The 23,662-nt window shown below is 41.6% G+C and overlaps 1 protein-coding gene across 1 annotated transcript in view; it reads left to right on the top strand.

The window, feature by feature from the left end:
* The window catches only part of kcnh2b (potassium voltage-gated channel, subfamily H (eag-related), member 2b), a 196,980-nt gene that overhangs the window by 101,424 nt on the left and 71,894 nt on the right, over nucleotides 1-23,662 (top strand). Inside the window, exons 3-6 of the mRNA XM_041065424.1 lie at nucleotides 7,295-7,450; nucleotides 8,392-8,605; nucleotides 8,915-9,252; nucleotides 9,345-9,556. Coding sequence (XP_040921358.1) covers nucleotides 7,295-7,450; nucleotides 8,392-8,605; nucleotides 8,915-9,252; nucleotides 9,345-9,556 — 920 coding nt within the window. The remainder of the gene's footprint in view (nucleotides 1-7,294; nucleotides 7,451-8,391; nucleotides 8,606-8,914; nucleotides 9,253-9,344; nucleotides 9,557-23,662) is intronic.

Here is a 23,662-nt window from a genome sequence, read left to right as displayed (position 1 = left end):
TATTTGTCTCTATTACAGGTGAGGGAGGCTGATGAATTGTTGTCTGGTGTAGTTTGTCCTTCCACTGCTTCCCATCCAAAAACAATTTAGAAAAAAGTCTAAGGGTCAACCACATGGCATTGGTGTGCTATTGTGTGTGTGTGTGTGTGTGTGTGTGTGTGTGTGTGTGTTATCAGTGTTGAAAGATGGAGTAATGTTACATCACTTATCAGAGGACAGCTGGTGGCCAAGATCAGAGGGACGGAGGGGGGTGTGGGGGTTGCACCACCCATATTACCAGTGTGTATGACATTCACACACAGAGACAAGCACACACACACACCAGTATTACTTTTTCATTCTGTCTTCCAGCTCCCTGCCCAGCCCTCTCAGAACAGCACACCTGTATGGTGGTGCACACCTTGGTGCTGTGGTGTATGTATCGCCAGATTATTTCCATGTCTCTGTTTCTCACAGCACTCCAGTGTGTGTGTGTGCAGTCTCATTTGCCACTATGCATATTACCTCAGAGGAATAACAAGGGAAAAGTTGTTGTGCCCTGCCACCTAGTGGTTCAGTGTCGTTCTTGGAACACAGATATTCAGAAAGATTGCAGCCTGCAGGTTAAATACTTTGATATGACAAGCTCATTAAAACCCCTCAGGCCCCTCTGTGGCCTCAGATTAGTATGTGAATTGCTTTCATACATACACTACTTTATTTTTTGCACCATCAGCAAATATAATGAAACCCACCTGGGTTGCAGAAGAGCCCACACACCGACTTCCATCTTGAAAATCTTCTACACCTTTCAGGACATGTGTTAGAGGTGAGAGTAATGGAACCACCTGCCCTCTGATTGGACTCTGCTTTCGGTTGTCATTGTCCAATCAGATCCAGGTTTCATACTTGGAATCTCACTGTCGTTTGTTCATAGATTTTATTCACATCACATCTTTTACAGCTAACTTTGGAAATATTTGTGAACATCACTTTAAAAGCTTAGAACCTTTTTGACCCTAATATGAGCCCATACCCTTCCACTGCTAACATGATACTTACTACATATATTTCGTTTATAATATAATACAATAATTACGCAGAGCAAATAATGTGATTTAAACTAAGTTAAAATCCTGTGAATATAATTTATTTACTTCTACTTAAATGATTCACTGCTTGCTGCTGCATGGCGATTAATACACAGGAAACTGTGCACAGGTAATACACAGGTGCATTTCTAAAGCATGCACAACTTACGTAGCACTTATGATGAAAGAAGGGGATCCCCTGTGAGAATAACGCAAAGCAAAGTTGGTCAAGCTTTCTCGATGTGGCTGATGAAACCAGACAAATGACTCTGCACCCTCGGGGGGGGGGGGGGGGATTCTCTTTTCAGTTGCTCATTTCCAAGGGAGGTCAGAGTTAGCTACAAATAGCATCCTTAGAGCTGGCAGGAATTCAGGGCTTTGATGTTGGGTTTTCATTGCCTTCCAAAGCCGGTTTCTTTTATCCATTTCTCTGCACAAGGAATCTCCTTACATCAGCAACACATAAGCGCAAGTGCCTTTTTCTTACCAAGCTTACTTAATTGACTGTAAAACGCTTTTCCTCTTGAGGAAATCTTTTGATTTGATGCAAGTTATGTCTGAAATCTTTCAGTACTTATTGTATGGTCTAATACATACTGTGTTTGCAATTGAAAGAAATAAAAAGTTTAGTTGATATTTGATGCGCAGATGGGAAATATGGATATAGAAAGAGGGGAATGACTTGCAACAAAGTCCCTGCCAGACCTGAACTGTTGATGCTGCAGTTGGTGTTGTATCTTGCGTGTCATTGTCTCTGTGCTGCTGTGATTCGCAGTGTGTTTGCCATTTTGAAGTGTAGTTTGAAGGTCTTGTGAGAATTATAATACCTTGTATAGCGGATTCAAATTATCCTACCATACACTGTAGGAGGAAGTGGTGTGAAAGTAATGGTCACTAGAGAGAGGATTACTTTAAAGGGCATTAGACCACTGATTCATGAAAATACAACACTTTTTTTTTTACGATTTAGTGTTTACGAGGACGTCACACTAGGTATGAAGTAGTTAGGATCTTGTGATGCTCGTTCAGTGACATTAATAATGAATTCAACTATTTACTTTATGTTTTGCTTTTGATGAATGACACTTTCAGGCAATTATGCAAGTGTGGTTGTCAGCGTGGCCTGAGTGTTTTGGATTTAAGCAGGGCCTCTTTGCCTCTAATTGTGGCCAGGAACATAACAATCTCCACAAAAAACTGGCCTTCAGCCAGCCGCGCTGTACTGTAGAATATTTAAAGCCGTCTCGTTGGATTTGTGGAAATGAAGATCTGTGAGTGGGACTCTCCGCCTCTTCCATTCCCCTCTGTCACTTTGTCACTGAATGTGGGTCTGTGTGTGTGTGATACAGAACAGAGCAGCTGGGAAGAAAGACAGCTCACATCCTTATCCTCCTACATCTCTCCAGCTTTTACACACACATGTTCTCTGTCCTTTGTCTTTGTCTGGGATGGACACTAACCGTGAGCTTTCAGATTTGATATCCCCGTCCTGATGGGGAGAAAGACATGTGCTGTACCAGTACACTTTGAGGATGAATTAATAAATCCATCCACATAGTTTCACAAGTAGGAACAGCTGTGGGTTACATAACAGACACTCTCTTTGACAACAGAAGAGAAATACTGCGCTCTCTAAAGATGCCATTCTCCCTTTTTGAGCTGTGAGGCAACAAAAGCGTTTCTGATTATCACAAAAAATAAATAAATAAACGGCTTTTGAATAAGTTGTTTGAAAAAAGTAATTTGTGGCTGCTGTGATATTCTCTGGCAGACAACTTTTTTTTTCTTCGTAAAGCTTCTTACACAACAGTGAGATTTGTAGGATTCTAAATAAATATATATTCACAGAAAATAAACCTTTAATCATATATAGTTCACTCACTACGGTGAACATGAACAATTTTTCTCGGTGTTGTTGCACCACTGACAATAAATGCCGTGCCGTGACCTGTCCATAAGTGTGTAGAGACTGCTGTTGTCCACTAGGAGGAGTGGATGCATGGCTTTACAGGTAAGTCCCTGTTCTCTGGATACCATTGAGACAGTATTTAGATTTTTAGGCTCAGTTTATCTCACATTTATTTATCTCACTTTTGTTTCTGTTGCCATTCAGCAGTAATACGTGTGAAGTCAAGATGTGATGATGCACCATGATACTTTTGACCTCCAAAAATCTCATGTGTGGGTGTTGTTGCTGTTATAAATATCTATAAGCTATTATAAATCATTTCGCAAGGTGTGTGTTACACCGTATATGCACACGTTTTTGGAACATGGTGATAGAAATTTACTCTCCTTTCTCAGGTTGAAAGGGTTAAAAAGATAAGATAGATGCTAAAACCTCCTTGAACTCTTTCAGAGTTCTAGCATTGCAGGAAGTGTTCATTGTCTGAGTAAAGTGTGGTCTGACATCAGGTTACTTGGGGGCAGCGAAATCTCTGTTTACTGCTCTCCAATCCTCTCTCATCTCCTCCTAAGCTGGAAGAAAGATGTTCTTGAACAGCTAATCCTTCCCACCTCGTGCCTCTGTATCCTCGTATACAGTCTGCTGTGGTTTTCAGTCATTTTCCTCCACTCTGAATGTAGATTACTCCATCTGAACCAGCTGCTGATCCATTCCAACCCGAGTACTGGACACCTTTACTCAGGATTTCATTTTTTTCTTTCTCCTTTCTGTCATTTACCTCTTTCCTTCATCCACTGTTTATTTTAATTGACCCAGAGTGGCCCATACTGTCTAAGGGGTAGCTGTTATATAATTCCGTCTTTTTTTTTTTTTTTTTTAATCCACACGTGCCTGTGAAAATTGTGGGAACAAATGTTATTATGCCATAGCTGTTGAGATTGAAGTTCCTAATCTTTTTCTGGAAAACCAAAGATAGTACTAAAACCATGTTTTTGGTACCTAAAACATCTAAAACATTGAAATCCTTCTTGATTGTGCGCTTACATTAGAGAATAAAATGTTCTGTTGTAATTCATTTTCAGAAGTGACAACTCATTTTGTAATTTGTTATAAAGCAAAATCTTTAGATGAATTGGTGAATGAATTATGTGTTAACGTAAGAACTCAACCATAAAGTCTGAGGGACAGAGATATTTTCTAGTGACAGCACAATATTTTTGTCAAATTTTTACATTTGATGCAGATGTTTGATGTATGATCCAGCCTGACAACTGATACAAGGTCTTAGTTTCTCATTTCCCTCATTGCATCCACACCAGACCGTTATTTATTGGTGCATATTTTGTCACATATTGAAATTGAAGTTTGGTACTCTGTTTGACCGTGTAGTAGAGCACACTGTCGTGTCGTGGCTGAACCATCCCTGGTCCGCCATGAGCAGTTTGCTCTCTGTGCTTTTTTTTGGATGTGTTTTAGAGCATCGTGATAATCTCCTGGAGCTTTGTAAGTCAGCAACGCTGAATCAGATTATCAGATGGTACACGCTGAATTGGAATACATCCAGGCGGAGCATTTAGATGAAATGGCGTTTGCCCTGTTAACCTTTGAGCTCAATTCATTTCAGACGCTCTCCGAGGAAATCATCTACAACGGAGTTGGTATGATGGCCAACAGCAAACAGGTCTGATGTCCGTACATTATGTGGGCTCAATTCTTGATCTTCACCACTCTGCCAAATTCAGGACACACACACTCACACACACAAAACGTGTACAGTGATGTGTGTTCATGTGCCCGTGAAGATAGTAGAGCACAGTGTTTAATGGTCTCATGCACTGATCTATGCATTCATGCATGTATGATTTTTGAACATCATATATGTACTTAATTGTTCACTTGCATATATACACATGAAATACAGAAGGGAACCATTACAGAGTGAACGTTCCAGATTCAGAAAAAGAACTGAGGATAAATACTTGTAATGTATTTGTATTGAGAACAATGAACTCGAGTTTGATCCTTATTTAATCCTACATCGTAGGGTGTGTATGCGCATGCACACGTTTGTATTTGCACAAATCACATCTGTCATCCACAAACATGCATGACTGTGCTTTGGGTTTCAGCAGAAACACAAAGACTGCTGTGAATTCATACACCAGTTCAGAGAATATGACCCACAGATCAACATGGGATCAAAAATGAAAAAAACCTGTTTCTGGTAACTGTTCATGTGACAGTAATTAAAATCAGTGATGGATTCCAGTAATCCAATTCAATTGATATTACAAGAGGTATTTTATTATTTCAAGTTTTTCCTTAAACTGTCCAGTTATATGGAAGAAGTAGATAAGACTAGCATTTTTTTTTCTCCATAGTCTTTGAAGTAATTTTAAGCTCTATCATTCTCACTTCTCTGTGACTAAATCTTGTCATACAAGCTAAAAAAGTTGTCTGCAGATTGCCCCCTGCCTGGGCAGCGTGTTGCGGAGCTTTGTAAAGCAGCTTTAGACGTGATGCAGCAACACCTTCGGCGATTAAAAAGTCTGCAAATGCAGTGTCACGGCTGTTAATGAAAACAGGCATGAATGGACATGACCCAATAGATTATGAATGAACATTAGACTGGGCCTCTACCTACACATGTGCACATAAACAAACACGCAAACAGACACACATACACACACATGCTGCTAGATATGGCCAGATGGTGTAATCCTTTAGTTTTCCCTGTGTTTCATTTTTTTTCCCCCCTTCCTGTGTTGGGATTATGTTGTTGTCCAATCGGATTTCAGCCCACTATCCAGTGGTGGTGTGAGATGAATGACAGGCGGGTGGGTGGGTGAGTGAGTAAGGCAGGCATGCAGTAGACATACTTTACGTCGCGTTGTACGGCATACCGCGTTGGCTGTAAGTGCTCCACGCTGCCCAAACTTCTGTGGCTGCCAGTTGTTGAGCTGGTCACTGGCCATCACTGTCCAGGTAAGAGACGGGGACGGACTAAAACCAGGTACAGTGGGAAATACATTGGGAGAAATTTGATGTCAGGAGGCCACTTTCAGCAGCGGCCAACGCATCCATGGTTAGAAGAAATATTAAGTCAAGGATTAATGTGACGAACTAAACAGCATTAAATTGGATTGGAATGATGTGTAACATGACAAAATGGCAGCCAGGCACTTCAGAGATAATTTAGAATACATTTCTTGTATTTGAGAGCACATTCACTGTCATGTAATTGCATATCGTTTACCATCCATTTGACCTGGATCCGCATGATGACGTGTGTGTTGTAACTGATGTGTTGCAGCTTTATCTTACTTTTACCTGCAGTTGATTAATTAATAAGAAGAGTGTATTTTTTTTGGAAACCTACGTTTGGAAATTGCTGGATATTTTGCTGCTGTTAGTTGCTGACTTATTCTCCGTATGCAGGTGACAGGCTTGCCTGAAAAGGGGGACTTGCATTCATTTGCTGGAGGTTTCAGTATCCGTTATATCTCCTGCTAGATAATGCAGGAGAGTGGGGATGTAAAACTTAGGTCATAGATTTGCCATGACACTTTTGGTATGTTTCCCAATGATTAGTGTTGAATGTAAAAAATGTAGCAAATACTCTTTTCCCAACATCTTTTACCACTTTTTTCAGGTTGTGTTTCTGTGCTGATTTTGTCTCAACCATTCCTGTAGGATTTTGTGTGTGTGTGTATGGATGTATTTTGATGTTTTGAATGAATACATCCCTAGTGTCAAAACCAGAATAGCTTCTTATTCTGTCTTCCAGTCTAGCTGGTGTGTACGATGGATTCAGGCCTGCAGACCTGGCAGAAAACTCACAGCCACTTACTGTCATGTGTAGTCTAATTTCACGCTTACTTAGCTGTTTTAGCTCTCGTGGCAGATTAGCGAAACATGCCCGGCCTCATATGGAAGAGTGTGTGAGAGCTGATTAAGCGCAGATGCACGTTTAATAAGGAGAATGAAAAAGTGTGTGCGTGAAAGTGCACCTGTGTAATCAGTGCATATACATGTGTTTACAGTCACAGTGTGACCACTCATAGTGCACTGTTTCTGCACGTAGAATTTCACATAATTGTTAAAATGAAGATTGTATTTGTGTGTGTCGTACGTAACGAGTACATTCTCCTGCTGTCCATGCTTATGCTGTTACCTCCAATAACCTGACCAGGGTTGGATGTTTTAATCCCAACTCTAAAACCATATACGCTTTAGCTCTGTAGGGGCCAAAGATAAAACCCCCCTCATCAAATACAATCACTCTGACTGAGCTTTATCTGTCTCTCTGCCCGCGCAGGTCATTGCCTCCTGTGTATGGTGGATGTGGTGCCGGTGAAGAACGAGGATGGTGTGGTGATCATGTTCATCCTCAACTTTGAGGTCATGTCAGAGGAGACACTTCAAGACCACAAACAGGAGCTTAACCACCGCCTGCCCACCTGGCTTGTCACTGGTAGCTAATGACCCAACCTTGTTTCTATATTTGGGGTTTTCTGATGGTGTTTTTTCATCAAGTAAAGTCTCAGCAACTTTGTAAAGACAGGAGAGACACTTGCAGACATTTTCTATTGGAGACCTGAGGTTTTCCTTCAGTCCTGTTGCCCTGCTCACACTACTGCACTGTTTATAATTTAAGTCGTGTGTTTTCAGTTACTTTATTATTTTTTATGAACAGCCCAGAAAATTATTAATAAGAGTATGAATAGCAGTAACGATTAATGACAAAGTGGTTCAGTACACTATGTGCACAGATTGTTAAAAAAAATGATTTAAATATCCCCCTGATGGTCGACACACCATTTTGAAAAAATTGACTTCTCCATCTGTTTCCATTACCATTACCATTTCTCTTTTATTAACTGAAAACGACAGTAAGTCAATGAGAGGCGACAAACGTCACTTAAATTCACTGGGATCATTTGTTTTGTTTTATTTTGCAGAAAGGCCAGGTGCTTCTGATATTTGCTGAGTAATTTCCTGGATATTTTGTGTCAGATCAGGTTTAATGGAACTTAATGTTCCAGAGGGATAACCCAAGGGAACAGTGTCTGAAGTAGGACAGTGATTTGGAAGTATCTCTCACAGCCAAGTCCCTTGTTCTTAACTTTGTGGCTAAAACCAAAATCTAATCAATGTCACTGTCCCAGATTCCAGTAGATTGTTTTTGAAGCTGTATTTGAAAGGTTTATTAGACTCAGCATGATCCAGTTCAAATCTCCCTCTCCCCTAGCTTGACTTCCACTTCCTAGAATATCCCTCCATTTCCTATCTTTCTCTCTTTTGCACTTTTCTTTCCCTCTTCATGCCATTCACACTTTAATATTAGAACTCCACCTGTCACTCAGCAGGCAGTGAGTCTTTTCTTCCACCTTCACTCCTACTTCTCTCCACCAGGTCGTCCACGAGGCTTCAAGCTACGTCTTCCCCTGCTGCGCTCCCTTTCCAACAGTAAGGCATCTCTGGACGACACAGAGGCCGGTCACATCCCCACTGCTACACCCCTGCCACTGCACCCAGACCACCACAGTCACGAGTCCTTAGGCCTGGGGGAGTTCCTGCCCCTTCCCCCTTTATCACCAGACCACCAAGAGCAAATCAGTGGAAGCAGGTAGGAAGCAGGACATGTGGAGATGGGTTATTACACTTACTGTTGATGTGGAACACTTTTGAATCAGGCTCATTAACTTTCAGCTTCAACATCTGTATTTTTGTCAGGCGAATTATGCTAAAAACAGTTCTGAAATAAGAATACATCACACTGAATCCCACTGCTGAGAAATCCTTGAGTCCCTTTTCCCTCTCCTGTGAGGTCAAAGGTCACTGTTGGCTAAAAATAGCAACATTGTGGTTTGCTCAAGGGTTTCTTAGTTTGGGCAGAAACATCCTGTTAATACTCAATACGTTTTCTGTTTCCTAGGTCAGTTCTACAGAGTTGGCCAGAAGACCGCCAGGAGGACCATCACACCTTGCTGGGCTCTGGGCCTCCTGTACCCCCGCCTCCACCTCCGCCACCTCCGCACGGAGCCCACCTGGTGGGTCAGCTCACCCAGTCATCACCCTGCGTAGCGCCCCACCACCGCCTCAGCCTCAACCCGGACGGCTCGGGCTCTAACTGCTCATTGTCACACAGCCGCTCGCGAGAAAGCTTCCACAGCATGCGTCGTGCGTCCTCTGTAGACGAGATCGAGGCCATGAGGCCCGACTGGGACAGAAAGAACCGGAGAGCGAGTGTCCGGCAAGGCAGCAGCAGCACTGGTGAGAAAGAGGAGGCAGAAAAACAGAGGACCCTTTCTATCGTCTGCTTTGATTTTTACCTTACTGGTTACCTTGTGTGTGTGTGTTTGCAGGTGCAGTAAACAGTAAATCCAACATACTAAACTCCACGTCAGACTCGGACCTCATGCGGTACCGAACCATCTCCAAAATCCCCCAGATCACCCTCAACTTTGTGGATTTCAAACCTGATCCACTGATCGCCCTGCCTACCGGGGAGATGGACATCATAGCTCCCTGCAAACTCATCGACCGGACGCACAATGTCACAGAGAAGGTCACACAGGTAGGACACAGTTTGTGTGTGTGGAGTGTATGGTGTGCAACACAGGGAGAGGGGCTGTGCTTGTGTCTCTGGTGAGGGTTTCGGCCTGTCTGGCCTGATCTGAGCTGCTGATACATTTTTGGGTCAGACTTTTTTGTGTCCTCTGCTGCAGCTTCAGCCAAACTGAACTTGGGGAATTCGGTACTTGAAATGTGTTTTGTGCTCATGTATACACTTCTGGATGCAAAGAATATACATGTGTGTATTTGCTCTCGGACAGATGTGCAGCTAAGTCAACATAGTTTAATTTGCTCCTGCAAGCTACTTTCATTTTCTGTAATTTGACAAGTCTTCCTGGGCAGATGAAGCTTGTAGCATCAGCTCAAGTGAATGAGAAAGAAATTGACTGAGTTGTGATGAGATGATGATGGAGGGTGGCGTGGCAGAGTTTTAATTACCAGTAATTGATTTAGGGGATAATAGAGAAAGGACATATGAGACATGTTGTGAAGCAGTTTCATCTGCTCACACTCTCACAGGCTTGTGTTCTCTAACTCCCACTTCCCTCCACTGTCAGAACAGCAGAGTCACTGCAAACTCATCACCTCTCTCCCCCTAAAAGCTCCTTCCTTTCTCTGTAAATGTTCTGTCTGAACTTCTGTCTTATATAGTCAACTCTTAGTTACAGGAACAGTGTGTGCAGAGCCACTTCCTATAGCTGGCTGCATTTGGGTTGAATGAAACAGAATGTAGAGGAGCACTGGATATATTTAATTGACAGAAATCATAAACATGAAATATGATTCCACACATTTTTAGAGATGAGTTGTCTCAGTGGCTGGAATTTCACGTTGAAAAATGGTTTTTGTCTGGATCCACCACCTGTGTTTTTAACACCACATCTGCTAAAATAAAAGCATTTGTCAAAGTAATTCAGTTGAGGTGACACAGAAGAGGCGACCATATGGGACTTCTGGAGAGAGGGAAAGTCTGCTTTTGACTTAATTGTTTTATCAAGGTGCTTTTTCTGTTTCGCAAAGAAAAAAAAGACGTCACACATTTAGTCAAGGATTAGTCAAGTAAAGCAGACACCTCAAAGTATAAAACCTCTTTTTGGATGTCATCGTTGTCAAAGGAAAGATCTACTGAGGGAAATGGTTCCGCAGACAAGGTGGTTTTATGAGGAGGGTTTTCTTGTCTACTTGTGCAGAAAGTTTAACTGAGTCATGAGCCTTTTTTTTTAAGCACAGGAAGACGTCTTCCAGAGAAGCAGGTTAATTGGGATGTTCCATCAAAGAGCATTACGCCACTTTGTTTCAGAGTGTGCTGAGAACAGTGTTCGTTTGATGAGCAGAGAAAAAAGAAATGTCTTTAGTCTGTATAAGCAGGCTCTTATTTTGTCAGATCTGGTGTTAGAGGTGAACGACTCCCATGTTCACTCTACACTTGTACATTTCATCTCTCTTTTCTTCTGGAGTTACTTACTTTACCCTTTGTGTGTGTGTGTGCATGAATGTGTATTCAGCAGTGATTTCTCAGATTGATTGCCGGTTTGACGTCTCATCCGTCTGTTCCATGTGGATTAATCAGTTTGTTATTACAGCCCGTATCTTTTATGCGTTTCACATGACCATGATGAACGGCAGGGGAAACAATTATAACTAGAAATGTGCCATAAACATAAAAACTTACAGCCATCTGACAAAGATGATAACACAGAGATCCCTAACACAGAGACACTGAAACAGCCCATCATAAATCTGAGTCATTTGGTGTTGATGCCATATTTCTTGATGTTGTTGCAGGATAAAATCAGTGTTTTGGATTTTTGAGCACCTCGGACCTTTCGGTTATTATTGGTTTGTTCACATTGTGTAGTAGTGTGCATTGATTGCTGTTGTTGTTTCATTGCTCCTACTTTTATGCCACGGTTTACAGCCAGAGCTTTCATTTTAATCCAAAAAAACTCATGGTATGCAGGCATGTCACAGTATAAAGACAAAATATTGACAGAATGTTCCCACTGCTGATGTCCACCAGATTTGACTCTCCCGTGCATGTATGTTTAATCTTTGTTTTGAACCCAGCAGAAAAAAACACAGTTTAAAATTCTACCTACATACAATCTGCCCTTCTAAACAATTCGATTACAACACTGAATGACTCTGAATTATCTTCCTTTGATAACTTCTATATCAAATGTAGTTTTATTTCTTATTTTCTCTCTTAGTGCACCATCTGTTGTGCACTGAAAAGTTATTTTGTTTGCTTTTAAACTTTAACATAGAAACTCATGTTGGGATGAGAGAGATGAACAAAAGAGCTGGAAAGATTAAGTTAAGCTCTCTGTTAGGACTGTAGCCTACATGGAGTTACTAAAGAGGAATATGGATGATCTGCTCTTTCATGTTGTCCGAGTGAGACATCGTGCTGTCCTTTCCCTCTGAGTGAGACTGGGGACGTCTACAGAGAGAATAATCCAAAGTTGATGATGCAACACAATATAAATGTAACGCAATCATGCGACAGTGTATGTGAGGTGCAGCTGGCAAGGTCAAAACATAACCCTCAGTGACTGTGAGCGTGTATGTGTATGCATGTGCTTTAACCCATACTGTGTGCTGTAGTTATGTTATAGTGCAGATGGAGGAAACAGCACCAGCTGTGTCTCCACATGCTATGGACTGCTATTTATAGAGCGCTATTGGAAGAATGGAAAATCACAAAAGGAGCCGCGCTATCACCTCATATGTCTGACATCCTTTTCATGTGAAACTGCTGTTCTGTAACATCATGCTATTTATTTCTTTTTCTTTTTAAAGTAGAAACAGAGGAAGGAAAAGCAACATCATGAAAGCAGGGCGTTTTTTTTTTAAATGTCTGATGTAAAGTCCCACAACTTCCCTAAAGATCTGCTTCAGCCTGCCCTCTGACTGTCCTGTGGAGTTCCAGAGTCTGCTGGTTTTCAGTCCACTACAGCAGCTGATTTCACTGATCAGTGTCCCCCTGGAGGGAGAACTAATATAGGCTATACCTCCAACCGAGATCTGTGGTTCAACTTAAAGCCTCCATACTCTTTAATCTGCGTAGCACGCACGAGAGCACAGCTGCTCGGTGAATATCGTATCACTTGAAGGGCTGCTGCGTTACCAGCTCCGGACTGGAGATGGCAGCACCATATCAGGTAGTGTGAGTGGCTGGCCTCAGCAATTCCTCAGAGGAGCAGAGAAGAAGATGTTGAAAGGAAAACAGGGCTGAATAATTTAAGTGTTCCATAAAACATCCGACACCCCGAACAAGAACACATGCAGATTTTCTCTCTCATTTGAAATGACTCCTGGCACTGTCCCCCTTTTCCAGCTCCTGTTGGTTTTTGCCTCTTGAGCTGCCTCGAGACCAAAACACAGTCACACTGGCTCATGAATGTTAACTTGTATTACTTTGTGCAAAGTGGAATGTACATACTCCAGTTGCCTTTAAATTTAAATTTCCTTTCCTAGTTAGCATTAGCATTATGTGCTCACTTTGATGTGGTAACTGGTTTTTTCCTTTTATACTTTTAGACCTGAGAGCAAGTGACTTTGATTGACACATTACACAGTCTAACATGGGAGGAGGGGCTGAGAGGGTGCCCAGAAAGGGGACGGTCTTCAGTAAGATGCATCATGGGTAGAGAACAGACCACTGAACAGTGTTGAGAACAACTGGAATCATACCTCACTGCACACTTGGACACACACATGAACACTTTAGTGTCACTCATAGCTTCTGTGACTATGGACATGTCCTATAGGGAGACACTTGATTAGCTACACACTCACCTATCACAGTTCTCATACAATATTCCTGACACACACCCAGCTCCATACATGGTATTCCACGTGAACAGCTACTATAAGGACCCACACACATATATATATATATATATATATACACACACACACACACACACGGTGGAGCAAACTCACTGACGCTCTCTTATTCTCAGTCACACACACATGCTGCATCTCCACTTAAGCAGCCTGTCACATACAACCCAACAGTGAAATCCAATGGAGCAATGGATGGGATACACCGCGCCCAGCAGCAAAGTGGTAGGATCCGTCTCCATCTCCTCAAAATCTAAAAGAGAACGACTGCAGCTTGTGTTAGAAGTTTGAGCTTTGGTGCATGGGTTGGTGCATGGATTCAGTTTCATAGTCAGTTTCATAAACTTTAATTTTATGGCATAACAGAAGTTGCGAGTCCGTCACAAAGACGTTTTCTTCTTACGTTTTCAAATTGCTTAGGAGGAAAAAGATGGCATGCAATGCTATAATTTGAATTTTCATCTTCATCTTGCCTTTATTTTCCAGGTTAAATGATCTAAAAATAAGGTTGCAGTACCAAATCTGGGATTAGACTGCAGATAACACATTTTTAGTAATCATTAATCACAGACACAACACTGACTGCAAGTTTATTTATTTTCATTCTTCTTTTAAGAATTGGAATATTGTTTACAGCTCTTTGTTTTTTTTTCTCAGTCCAGCTCATCAACAGCTATTCAAAGACTCTCCTAGTTTTATGCTCTGTTTTCTTAAATGATAAGAGTAAGAAGCCAAACTGTCAGATTTCAGTATGAGTTTTAGGAACTCTGCTCCTTCCCGTTGGCCCTTGGAGGCTGTGTGAGGAGACCAACGTCCATTTCCAAGTGTGAAACAGAACAGGAGCTCTACTGGAGAGATGCACCTTGTGGCCACAATTAAGCAGCATAAAAAAAAGTCCAAATATTGGTAATAATCTCCAAAGTGTTTTACCGACATAAGAAGTTGAGACAGAAGTGAGATGATCGTCTCACAAGAGACTTATGCTAAGCAGCCTGGTGGAGAAATTGTGAATAGGGTGGCAAAAACCAGTCTTAATTAAAATGATTTATTTGGTTAGTTTCTCTGAGCCATTCCTCCCCTTTCCTCTCCCTGCTGAGGCACTGCAACTTAGACTCAAACTGTTTTGCTCCAGTGTATTTCAGCAAAACAAACACCCACGTAAAGCATCAATTTTAAATGTTTTATTTTACATTTGTCACCATGTGAAACTGCTCCTGCTTCAGGAATTTGGATCATATAGGGTATTCGTACAGGGGACTATAATGAGCCGCTTATCAAAGAACACTTGTTATGTCATTATAGACTTACATTACATTAAACGGAATGTAGGTTGTGTATATTTCTTTCATGAGCTGGCTTTGCAGGAAATGAGCAGATCTCTGTGGAGAAAGCTGGAGGAGTATGTCACATGTTTTTTGTACTTAAATGTGTGTGTGTGTGTGTGTGTGTGTGTGTGTGTTTGTGTGTGTGTGTGTGTGTGTGTTTATGTACCGTATGCATCCTCTTCTGCAGAGTGACATTGCATAATACATAAGTTTGTGTATGTTTATGTGAGTGTGTGTGTAAACTAGAACACAGAGTACCTTTCGGGGTGGTTGTCCATCTTTCCTCTGCTGTACTCTGACTCAAGCAGCTATGTGTACAAAAAAGCTTTCTATAAACTTTAATATATTTCATGTGATGCCAGTGCATACATTCATATATCGTAGCAATCTCTCCATATTTGATTTTGGTTTAGAGGGATATTTTTTGTGTTTGACTTTTTTCTGGCATACATACATTGTTTCCTGTTTGTTAGATTAGTTTTTCAGTCTTATTTGCACTTATTTGCATCTTAGCATAAACAGTAGCCTCATTTTTCTCTTCAGTGGCATTAGACAGCAACATCTATGACCAGAAAAGGATTTCTTAATATTTGTGTATCTTCATTAGAAATGGCATTAAAAAAAAAAAAAAATACATACAGTACATGGTTCATGACTATTCCTTATGTCCCTTTCTTGTCCACATTCCAGTTCATAGCTCCTAGTTTCCATCTCCATCAGTACGTTGTACAGAGGTCATTACGCGTCACGTGATTATATACGTACATACGTCGCTGTTGCAGGGATCATTTTTTTCAGTGATGACCACTCAAACTTTGTGGCAACCTACTTAGTTAAGTTCAGATTCCGAAAAGCTTACACAGCAAAAAACTAGAACAGTCTCACATTAACTCCTGAATTATGCATTGGGGAACAAAAAGCTGTAAACTTAAACCCATGTTTTGTTAGAGGATTAAAAATATAACCGAGACTTTGATCGGAGTTTATCGCTGCTTGCCACTGCTTCGTTCCTGTTTGTTAATGACTGCAGCCTCTGTTTTTCCATTAACTTGCTAGTCAAAGTGTGATGATTTACATAGGATCATGAGTATGCATGAGCTCTCTAAATAGTATATGACGTGAATGATTCAGGAGCAGGTATTTTTAGCAGTGCCACATGTTTTTTTTGTTTGTTTTTTTTGCTGAGAAAGCGTTGGAAGAGGCAGGGCTCTGATGTGACACTGTGGTTGTTTTGGTGAGAGATGCACCTCTGGCAAAGTCCCACATCAGGGACGTGTCCGTTAAATAGGACATAAATTAGCAGAAATGAGGGGTTTTATTGTCTCCAGAATGAAGTGTTACTCATTCTAGCGAGAGCACAGTCCTGCATCCAGCCCTGTTTCAGGCTGTGGGTGGTTTCAGACATCAGACATCTGCAGGTGTTAACTGTTTGATTTCTTACCCTTCTTTGTGTCACCGCTTCCAATTTATGTAACAAGGCGGCAGCCATTATAACACCTTTATTCATTTACTCTGTGTATGTCATTATCATCACCACTTTGAAGTATCTTGACCAGACACAAGTCCAAGTTGCAGCAGTAGTTCTCACCTTAAAAATGAAAACATGGAATAATGGATTCTTTAAACTTCTATGTTCTTGTTATGAATTTTATTCATCACCATCAAAGGAAATAGAATTTATTCAGGTTATTTTCTGTTTGAGCCTGCAGTCATACTCCATGGCTCATGTAAGCGTCACATATCTTTCACTGTTTTTTTTTTTTTTTGTATTCAAATTGCCCTATTCCCTCCTAATTTAGGGGATTTCTGTCATTGGAGAGCAGTTTTCAATATGACAATATGGTAATATTTAGGTCAGAAGTGCACATGTGCTGGATTGCCGGTGCCTGGCTCTGCCGGTTAAATCGGGTGGAATAGAGTAGAGTCTGGGAGCTTGTGACGCACTCAACCTGCAGGACTGTAATTTAGCTGCCCGCCCAGTGGCTCTGCCTCAATACCTCAAACTGATTGAGTGCTTCCTCCATGTGAATTCAAAGACCCACAAAGAAGCAAAGCATGTTGTCGGTGTCTTGAAGCAGCTTGTATCTACAAAAAGTCTGTCTTCAGCCCAGTTCACATGGCAGGTTCTACAGGGTGTGTTAGGTAATTGTATAGATTTCAGATGTCCACAGTGATAGCAGTTCTGTCCAGTCTTGTTTTTGTGTATTTGTCACAGACGTTCTCAGGGAAAACGAATAATAAAATGCCACCCAAAGACACATTTTGACATCTGTGATATTGTAAGTTCCATTTTCTTTTCTTTGCTTGATCCTGGAGTGTTGCATGATAAAGCAAAGGATGAAGAAACTTGCATAAAGCACTGACTATATCAGAACAAATCATTTTGTGACCTAGGAATTAAGAAACTCTCTTTTCAGATCCTCTCTTTGGTGAAATGGGAGCCTGTAAGAACAGGAACATAATGTCAGGAGTTTATCAGGAAGGTTTATCAGGAAACAGTCGATAAAGAGTAAAACTTGTTGAACATTGTCCAGCTGAAGTTTCGTAACTAATCCATGAATCTTAATGTTAAAACAAAAGTGTAGTGTCAGGAGCGACTTTGAAAATGTCGTCGCTGTTGAAGAAATGTGCTCATTCTCGAGCAGCTAATCTATATCAGACTAATCTATTTTTCCCTCCTGCTGCTGAGAGCCGCCCCATTTAAACAACATTAGAGAGGCATCGATTTGGCCATTTGTAACGCTCTATATAATGTTAGCTAGTTGCAGGTAAATTTTTGTGTGTCTTTGAAACCACATGTTGACACTGTTCATTGAGACTTTTAAGTGAGATAGAAAGTCATCCAGCATTAAACAACAGACATTAAATAGGTTTAACAGATTTTAAACAGGATACATTAATTAAATTTTAATATACCAGTTTACTTAAGTTCTTTCACCAAAATGATGAAAAAGAATAATAAAAATGTTGAGATAAATGTCAGAGGAAAAAAGACTTTGGCCTAAAATTACTGTTAATACACAGTGTATAAGGGAACCAGTGAAATACCATTTGAGAGGCTGCTGGAAAGAAGAACAGCCCATTAAAGTCCAATAAAATACAAGATTTCTTCATGAGAAAATACTTGTCATCAGTCTTCACCTATTAATTATCAAGCAGATCCTTTCATGTTTGTGTGTGTGTGTTTGTGTGTGTGTGTGTGTGCGTGTGTGTGTGTGTGTGTGTGTGTGTGTGTGTGTGTGTGTGTGTGTGTGTGTGTGTGTGTGTGTGTGTGTGTGTGTGTGTGTGTGTGTGTGTGTGTGGTTGCTCAGCAGGGACTGGCTAACTGAATCTGTCTGGCTCTAATTCACACTCAGGCAGGAAGGCTTCTCAATCTGTTTGCAGTTTGATTGAACACCTTTTACCACTGCTGGAAGGCTGCCTCTCTGTCTTCATCCCTCACACACACACACACACACACACACACACACACACACACACACACACACACACACACACACACACATACACACGTGATATATGGCAGAGTTTGAAAGAGAGAGTGACATGGAGTGAGAGAGAGAGAGAGAGAGAGAGAGGGGAACGGGAGGAAGAAAGGATGGGAAGTGGAGGGAACTAAAGAGGCGAACAAAGACAGGTGAGGAAACACTGAAATGAAAAAGAAAGGGAATAAGGGAAGAGTGGTGGAGGGAAGGAATAGACAGGAAGTAGAAAAGAGGGGAAAGACGAGGACCACATAAGTAAAAGTTCAAAGAGCAACAGATGAAAGATGAGAGGGGCATTCAAGGCCATGCAGTCTGCCTCCACACACCTCCCCCCACTCTGTCTGTCCCTCCCTTCATCTCTTCTTGTTTCTCCACAGATGTTCTTGTCTGCCTTGTCCTTTTCTCTGCCCATGTCCTGAACTGCTCCTCTCCTTCATTTATTTTTTTCCCTCTGTCCCTCTCTTTCTTTCTCTTTTTATTCTTTTCGCTCCTCTTATTTTCTCTCCTGCTGTTTTCTGCCTTTTCTTTTCCCTTCCTTTGTTTTATCCCTCAGCCCATAATTTTTCTTTCTCTCTCTTTTTCTCACCTCTTTTCCCTCCTTCTCTTTCATCCTCCTCTGGTCTCTGTCTGTATGACCCATTTCCTAGGCCCTGGCCCCATTAATCACAGTGTTGTGGGCTAGGCCTGCCTGCCTCCCTGCCTGGCTGCCCTTCCTCATCATAGCAGGTAATTGAATCAGAGAGGGCTCAAGGTCCTGGCAATAAGCAAACCATTGATTAGTCCGTCTTTTACCCTGCTTACTTGTGACCTGGTTGCTTCTTTTGACTTGGCTGCCATGGTTGGTTATGGTGTGGATACATGTCTGATAATGGAGATCTATCTGTATTTGCTAGAGCAAATATCTGTCTGACAAGGAAGGCTGCACATTAAATACTAATGGAAAAAAAGACATACAAGCAGAAAGAAGACAGAGTTGTACCTTTACTTATCTCTGAGGCAAAACACTTTACAAGTACATTATGGTGCTTACTATTTGTACCTTCAGAAAAATACCACTGTACAACTACTAGATGTACATCTACATTTAACAACAATAATGTATTATGTGACCAAAATGTACCTTTGCTCCAATCGGTGTGCTACACTAACAACCTAAAGCCCCAGAATTTGGTGTGTTACAGCCTCTTTCACTAAGTTTTTAGTTGTAAATAAAGTGAGGCTGTTACAGTTATGTCTTATCTCAGGCTCAATGTCTTGTACTTTCTCTTAAAGTGTGTTCTTTAATGCCACCACAAGGCGTCAGCGAAGTTAGAAACGTGCTGCATAGAGGCTTAAATGAACCTTTGGTTTTTGGTGGATGGTACAGATTTGTATTTTAAAGTGCAACTAACTTGTCTGTACATTAGGTTAATCACTTTTTATGCATCTAATGCCTACGACGTGTCTGTCATTATTAATTTACTGCCTAGTATGAAATCATAGCTCTCTGTGCCTCTGCTTGTAATTCTGTAAATTAAAGAATCTGAAAATATCCATTATGAGTCTCAGTTTTAGCTTGCTTGAGATGCACCCAATTTTATGCCTCACCCGATCGATTTCACCCGTTTCCCCACATGGGGAATGGTTGCATCCAGATCGGATTAGCGAAGCAGTCAGGGTCCCACCTTGGACCAATCCATCAAGGGGCACGGAGGGGTAGGGCGGGGCAAGGGAATGGGCTCATCTCAAGAGGCAGTGGAGTGAACCAGGGAAGCCACTGAGGTGCTCTGTCACTGACACACACACATGCAGCACATGTCATGCCTAAAGTGTAGCTGGAAGCTAGTTGCCATGATTGGGTACTATGTATTCTCACCTGTATAAAAGCACTTGTACTGGATCAGAGGCACTTTAAGGATGTAAACCTGCTTTTTGCTTAATTGTATTTAGAAAATCACACTGGGATTATACAGATCATGCCATGCACACCCTTCCAACACTGATAGAACACACATGCCGGAGCACAAATACGAACATGTACGTGCATACACACGCGCATGGATGTGAACTTTCTAAATCACACATAAGGTCAACGCTAACACTGTGACTAGGAAATCAATAGCTGAGTCGATCTGTCACATCTCTCTCTTTCCCTCTCTCTCTCTCTCTCTCACACACACACACACACCAATCTGATTACCTGCAGTGGTATCAGGACAGCGGGTCCTCTTGAGACTACAGAACCTCTCCAGAGATTAGCTCGGTGTCGGCTCCTCGGCGGCCGCCAGGGAATGGAGGCGGAGGCTGCCATTTAAACCCAGTCATTATCCGTGACCCTGGTCCAGACCTTGAGCCCTGCAGAAATATCACGGTAAATACGAGCGGCGTGGAGCTGCAACTAGACATGCTTCAACAGAGCAGCAGCCCAATACAAACACTGTACATCCACATACAGTAGACACACACACACACATTTAAACACATTCACAGATGCACTTAGAGTCAATACTGAAACTTCTCCTCTGTCTTCACCAACAGTTCGATACCGAGTGATTGTGTGTGAGACTGGTTTGTAGTTGAGACAGAATTTGGGGATAAAAGGAAAAAGCTCAATCACCTTCTCTTGAGGTGCCTTTGAGCAAAACACCCATTTTCTAATGGGTTGCCAGCAGGATTTCAGCCTTTCTGTTGATACTCTGATTTTTTTTTTAATACAAATTCTAGTAAACTTTAATTGAAAATAATGAATGTTGAAAACTCTCGTCATTGCCCACAGAGACACAATAGAAGACAGACAGAGCTTTCATATTTACTTGGGCATCGGCATGATGGTGGTGTGTGTGTCTCTGTGTGGTGTGTGTGCATGTGTGTGCATGCACATGCATTCCCCCAATGTTTGCCCATTGGCTTGTGAGTCGACCATCTGCATGTGCAGCTTGCATGGAGCCCGCTCCTGTTCTCTATGTTTCTGGTTCATCTGTGTGTTAACAAATTACTTCATTTACACATACACATGCACACACACACACACACACAGCCGCACATATGTCAAGTTAATAAACTTACACTCCTATAGGCAAGTACACAGACAAAAACACTGCATTCTGTTCATGTACACACAAAAACCAGGTCTCCCCGCACGACATGCTACAGTGAGAAATCACCTTGTAGTGTATCTTATTCAGGTTAGCTTATTTTCTGTATAGAAAACTGCTTAGCACACAACTTCACTAACTGGGAAACAGACCAGTCCACGCAGGAATATCGGCGGGGTGGGTCGTCTCATCTCAAGTGTGTGTGTGTGTGTGTCTGTGAGATAGTAGCACCACCTGGCCAGTTGAGTGAGAGCAGATCTGTGTGTCCTACTAAAGCTGGAAGTTGTTCAGCACCTTAACGCGACATGTCAACATTGTAACAGCGTGTCATGTCCGTCCCGTCACGAGCTGCTGCAGAGCATCATGGGAGCTGGGAATGTGTCCAGAGATTCTCGTTGACCCACCTGCTGAGACTGACTCATTTTCCAAAAGTTAAACTCCACGGGAGACTCTCCTCTGTTCCCTGTGCTCTCATTTGCTCCCTTTCTCTCCACCTCTTTCTCACTCAATCTGTCTCTCTTGTTTTCTCTCTTAATTTATCTCTCTCCCCCCCTTTTTCTTTTATTGCACTGGGTTTTTTTCCTCTCAATTTTGCTCTCTCTTTCCCTTCTTTTCCTCTTTGTCTCTTTATCTTTCATTTCTTGCTTCATCCTCATCACTTTATTTTCCCTTAGCAGGTGTTCTGTCCTTATTTTTGGATGTTAGTGCTGTTGACTTCCGAAAACCTTAAATTAAGACTTAATTGTTTAGAGGAAGAAAGAAAAGTGTTTTTGGAATGAACCTCAGCCATGTAGACAAGCAGGCAGGGCTAACTTTTGAACTGGAACAAAGCCATGCGGACCAAAGGGTACAGTTCAGCTCGGGGACATGTCTCCGGGGTAATCTCAGGACTCTGACATTGTGGCTCAATGCTGCCCTGCTGTTTACCAAAAGGATTTTGTGATTACTACGACAGCTAAGTCACCTCCACTTAAAAATGTGTCGAGCTGAAGCCAAAACTACCTTAAAGAAAAAAACAAATTGTTTTATCTTCTATTCTTGTGTCATGTCATGTACGTACACACATTTTGTGTTCAGATTTAGACCACAAAAAAAAAACATCTACAAACTATAGTACTCTACAATGTCCATCTTCCCACTTGTTCTTGTGCACTCTGTAAGAGGGAAAAGATCACAACTGAATCTTTGAACGTGTGCAGCAGTGCCACGAGGCAAAGCCGGACTACAAAAATATGTTTTTGGATTAGCTACAAATAGAAGGATACTTCATTATTCATGTGCCTTCTCTCAGCTTCTTCTTCTTCTCAGGCTCCTCTTTAATCAGGCTGCAGAGACTTCATCTTAGTTGGATTTCAACAGTTTTGCTAGCAACAACAAAAAACATGCAATAACAGGAAAGATTATTACTTGTGGTAGGAACAACAAACAACAAAACCTCCCCCAAACAGCTACTTGAGGCGTTTTAGTGTTTACGGCACATGGAGTCGAGGTTTTCCTGCTTCTCTGCAGCTTCTCTTGCAGCCTGTTGAAGGTTGAGACATAATGGTGAGTTTCTGGGAGTTTTGCCCCGCAGCAAATTCTCACAACTCTCAAAGTGTATGTGTGTGTGTGTACCTACATCTCAGCTGGTAATCTGTCACAATTTGAGACAGTGTCACAATTACATAGCACAACACACGCACTGCACACATATGCTGCAAGTTAAACAGAGACAGAAACGGCTGAGAAAGCGAGAAAGAAAGTGAGAACAAATTGTTACGATGCAGCAAGCTGTAGCTGCGTATGTGTGTGGTTCTTTGTTTAACCCAAAGGTGATATGTCCTCTGTCATGTCTAATGTCCGTCCATTGTTTTTTTGTTAGCCCTCTGGACCTGTGTTCGCTCCAGCAGAACCTAAGACATTCTGAAGTATTAATGAACCACTTCTCAGCTTGTCATGTGCTTGTTGCTGTGTTTGCAGTGAAAGAGAGAGAATCTGAGTATAGAATACAGTCCTGTGTTGTAGTACTGCCTGCACAAGATTGTGTGTGTGTGTGTGTGTGTAGTTTGTGTGTGTGTAATCCATTAGGGGCTCTTGTCACAGCTGTCACAGCCCAGGCTTATTGGAGCTGTCATCCCTTCCTGGTGTCTTTGTCTACCTTATTCCAATACCTCAGTGTCTACTGGGAATAACGAAGCTAATGTGTATCGAAAAAAATGTGAGCTATGCTTCATTTCTTTGTCCCTGCAGTTTGATTTCACCTCATATTTACAGTTAAGTGTGCTAAATACACTCCATCAAACATGATGATCCCCAGTGCATTTAACTTTTTTTAAATCCACTTCAGTTGTGTGTGAACTTCTCACCTTTCCAGGAACTACACTGAATAAAAAGC

The sequence above is a fragment of the Toxotes jaculatrix genome, chromosome 20 (genome assembly GCF_017976425.1).
Source record: "Toxotes jaculatrix isolate fToxJac2 chromosome 20, fToxJac2.pri, whole genome shotgun sequence".
NCBI classification, from domain to species: Eukaryota; Metazoa; Chordata; class Actinopteri; family Toxotidae; genus Toxotes; species Toxotes jaculatrix.
Note: the sequence above shows the minus strand (reverse complement) of the source record. Positions and strands in the feature narration are given on the sequence as shown.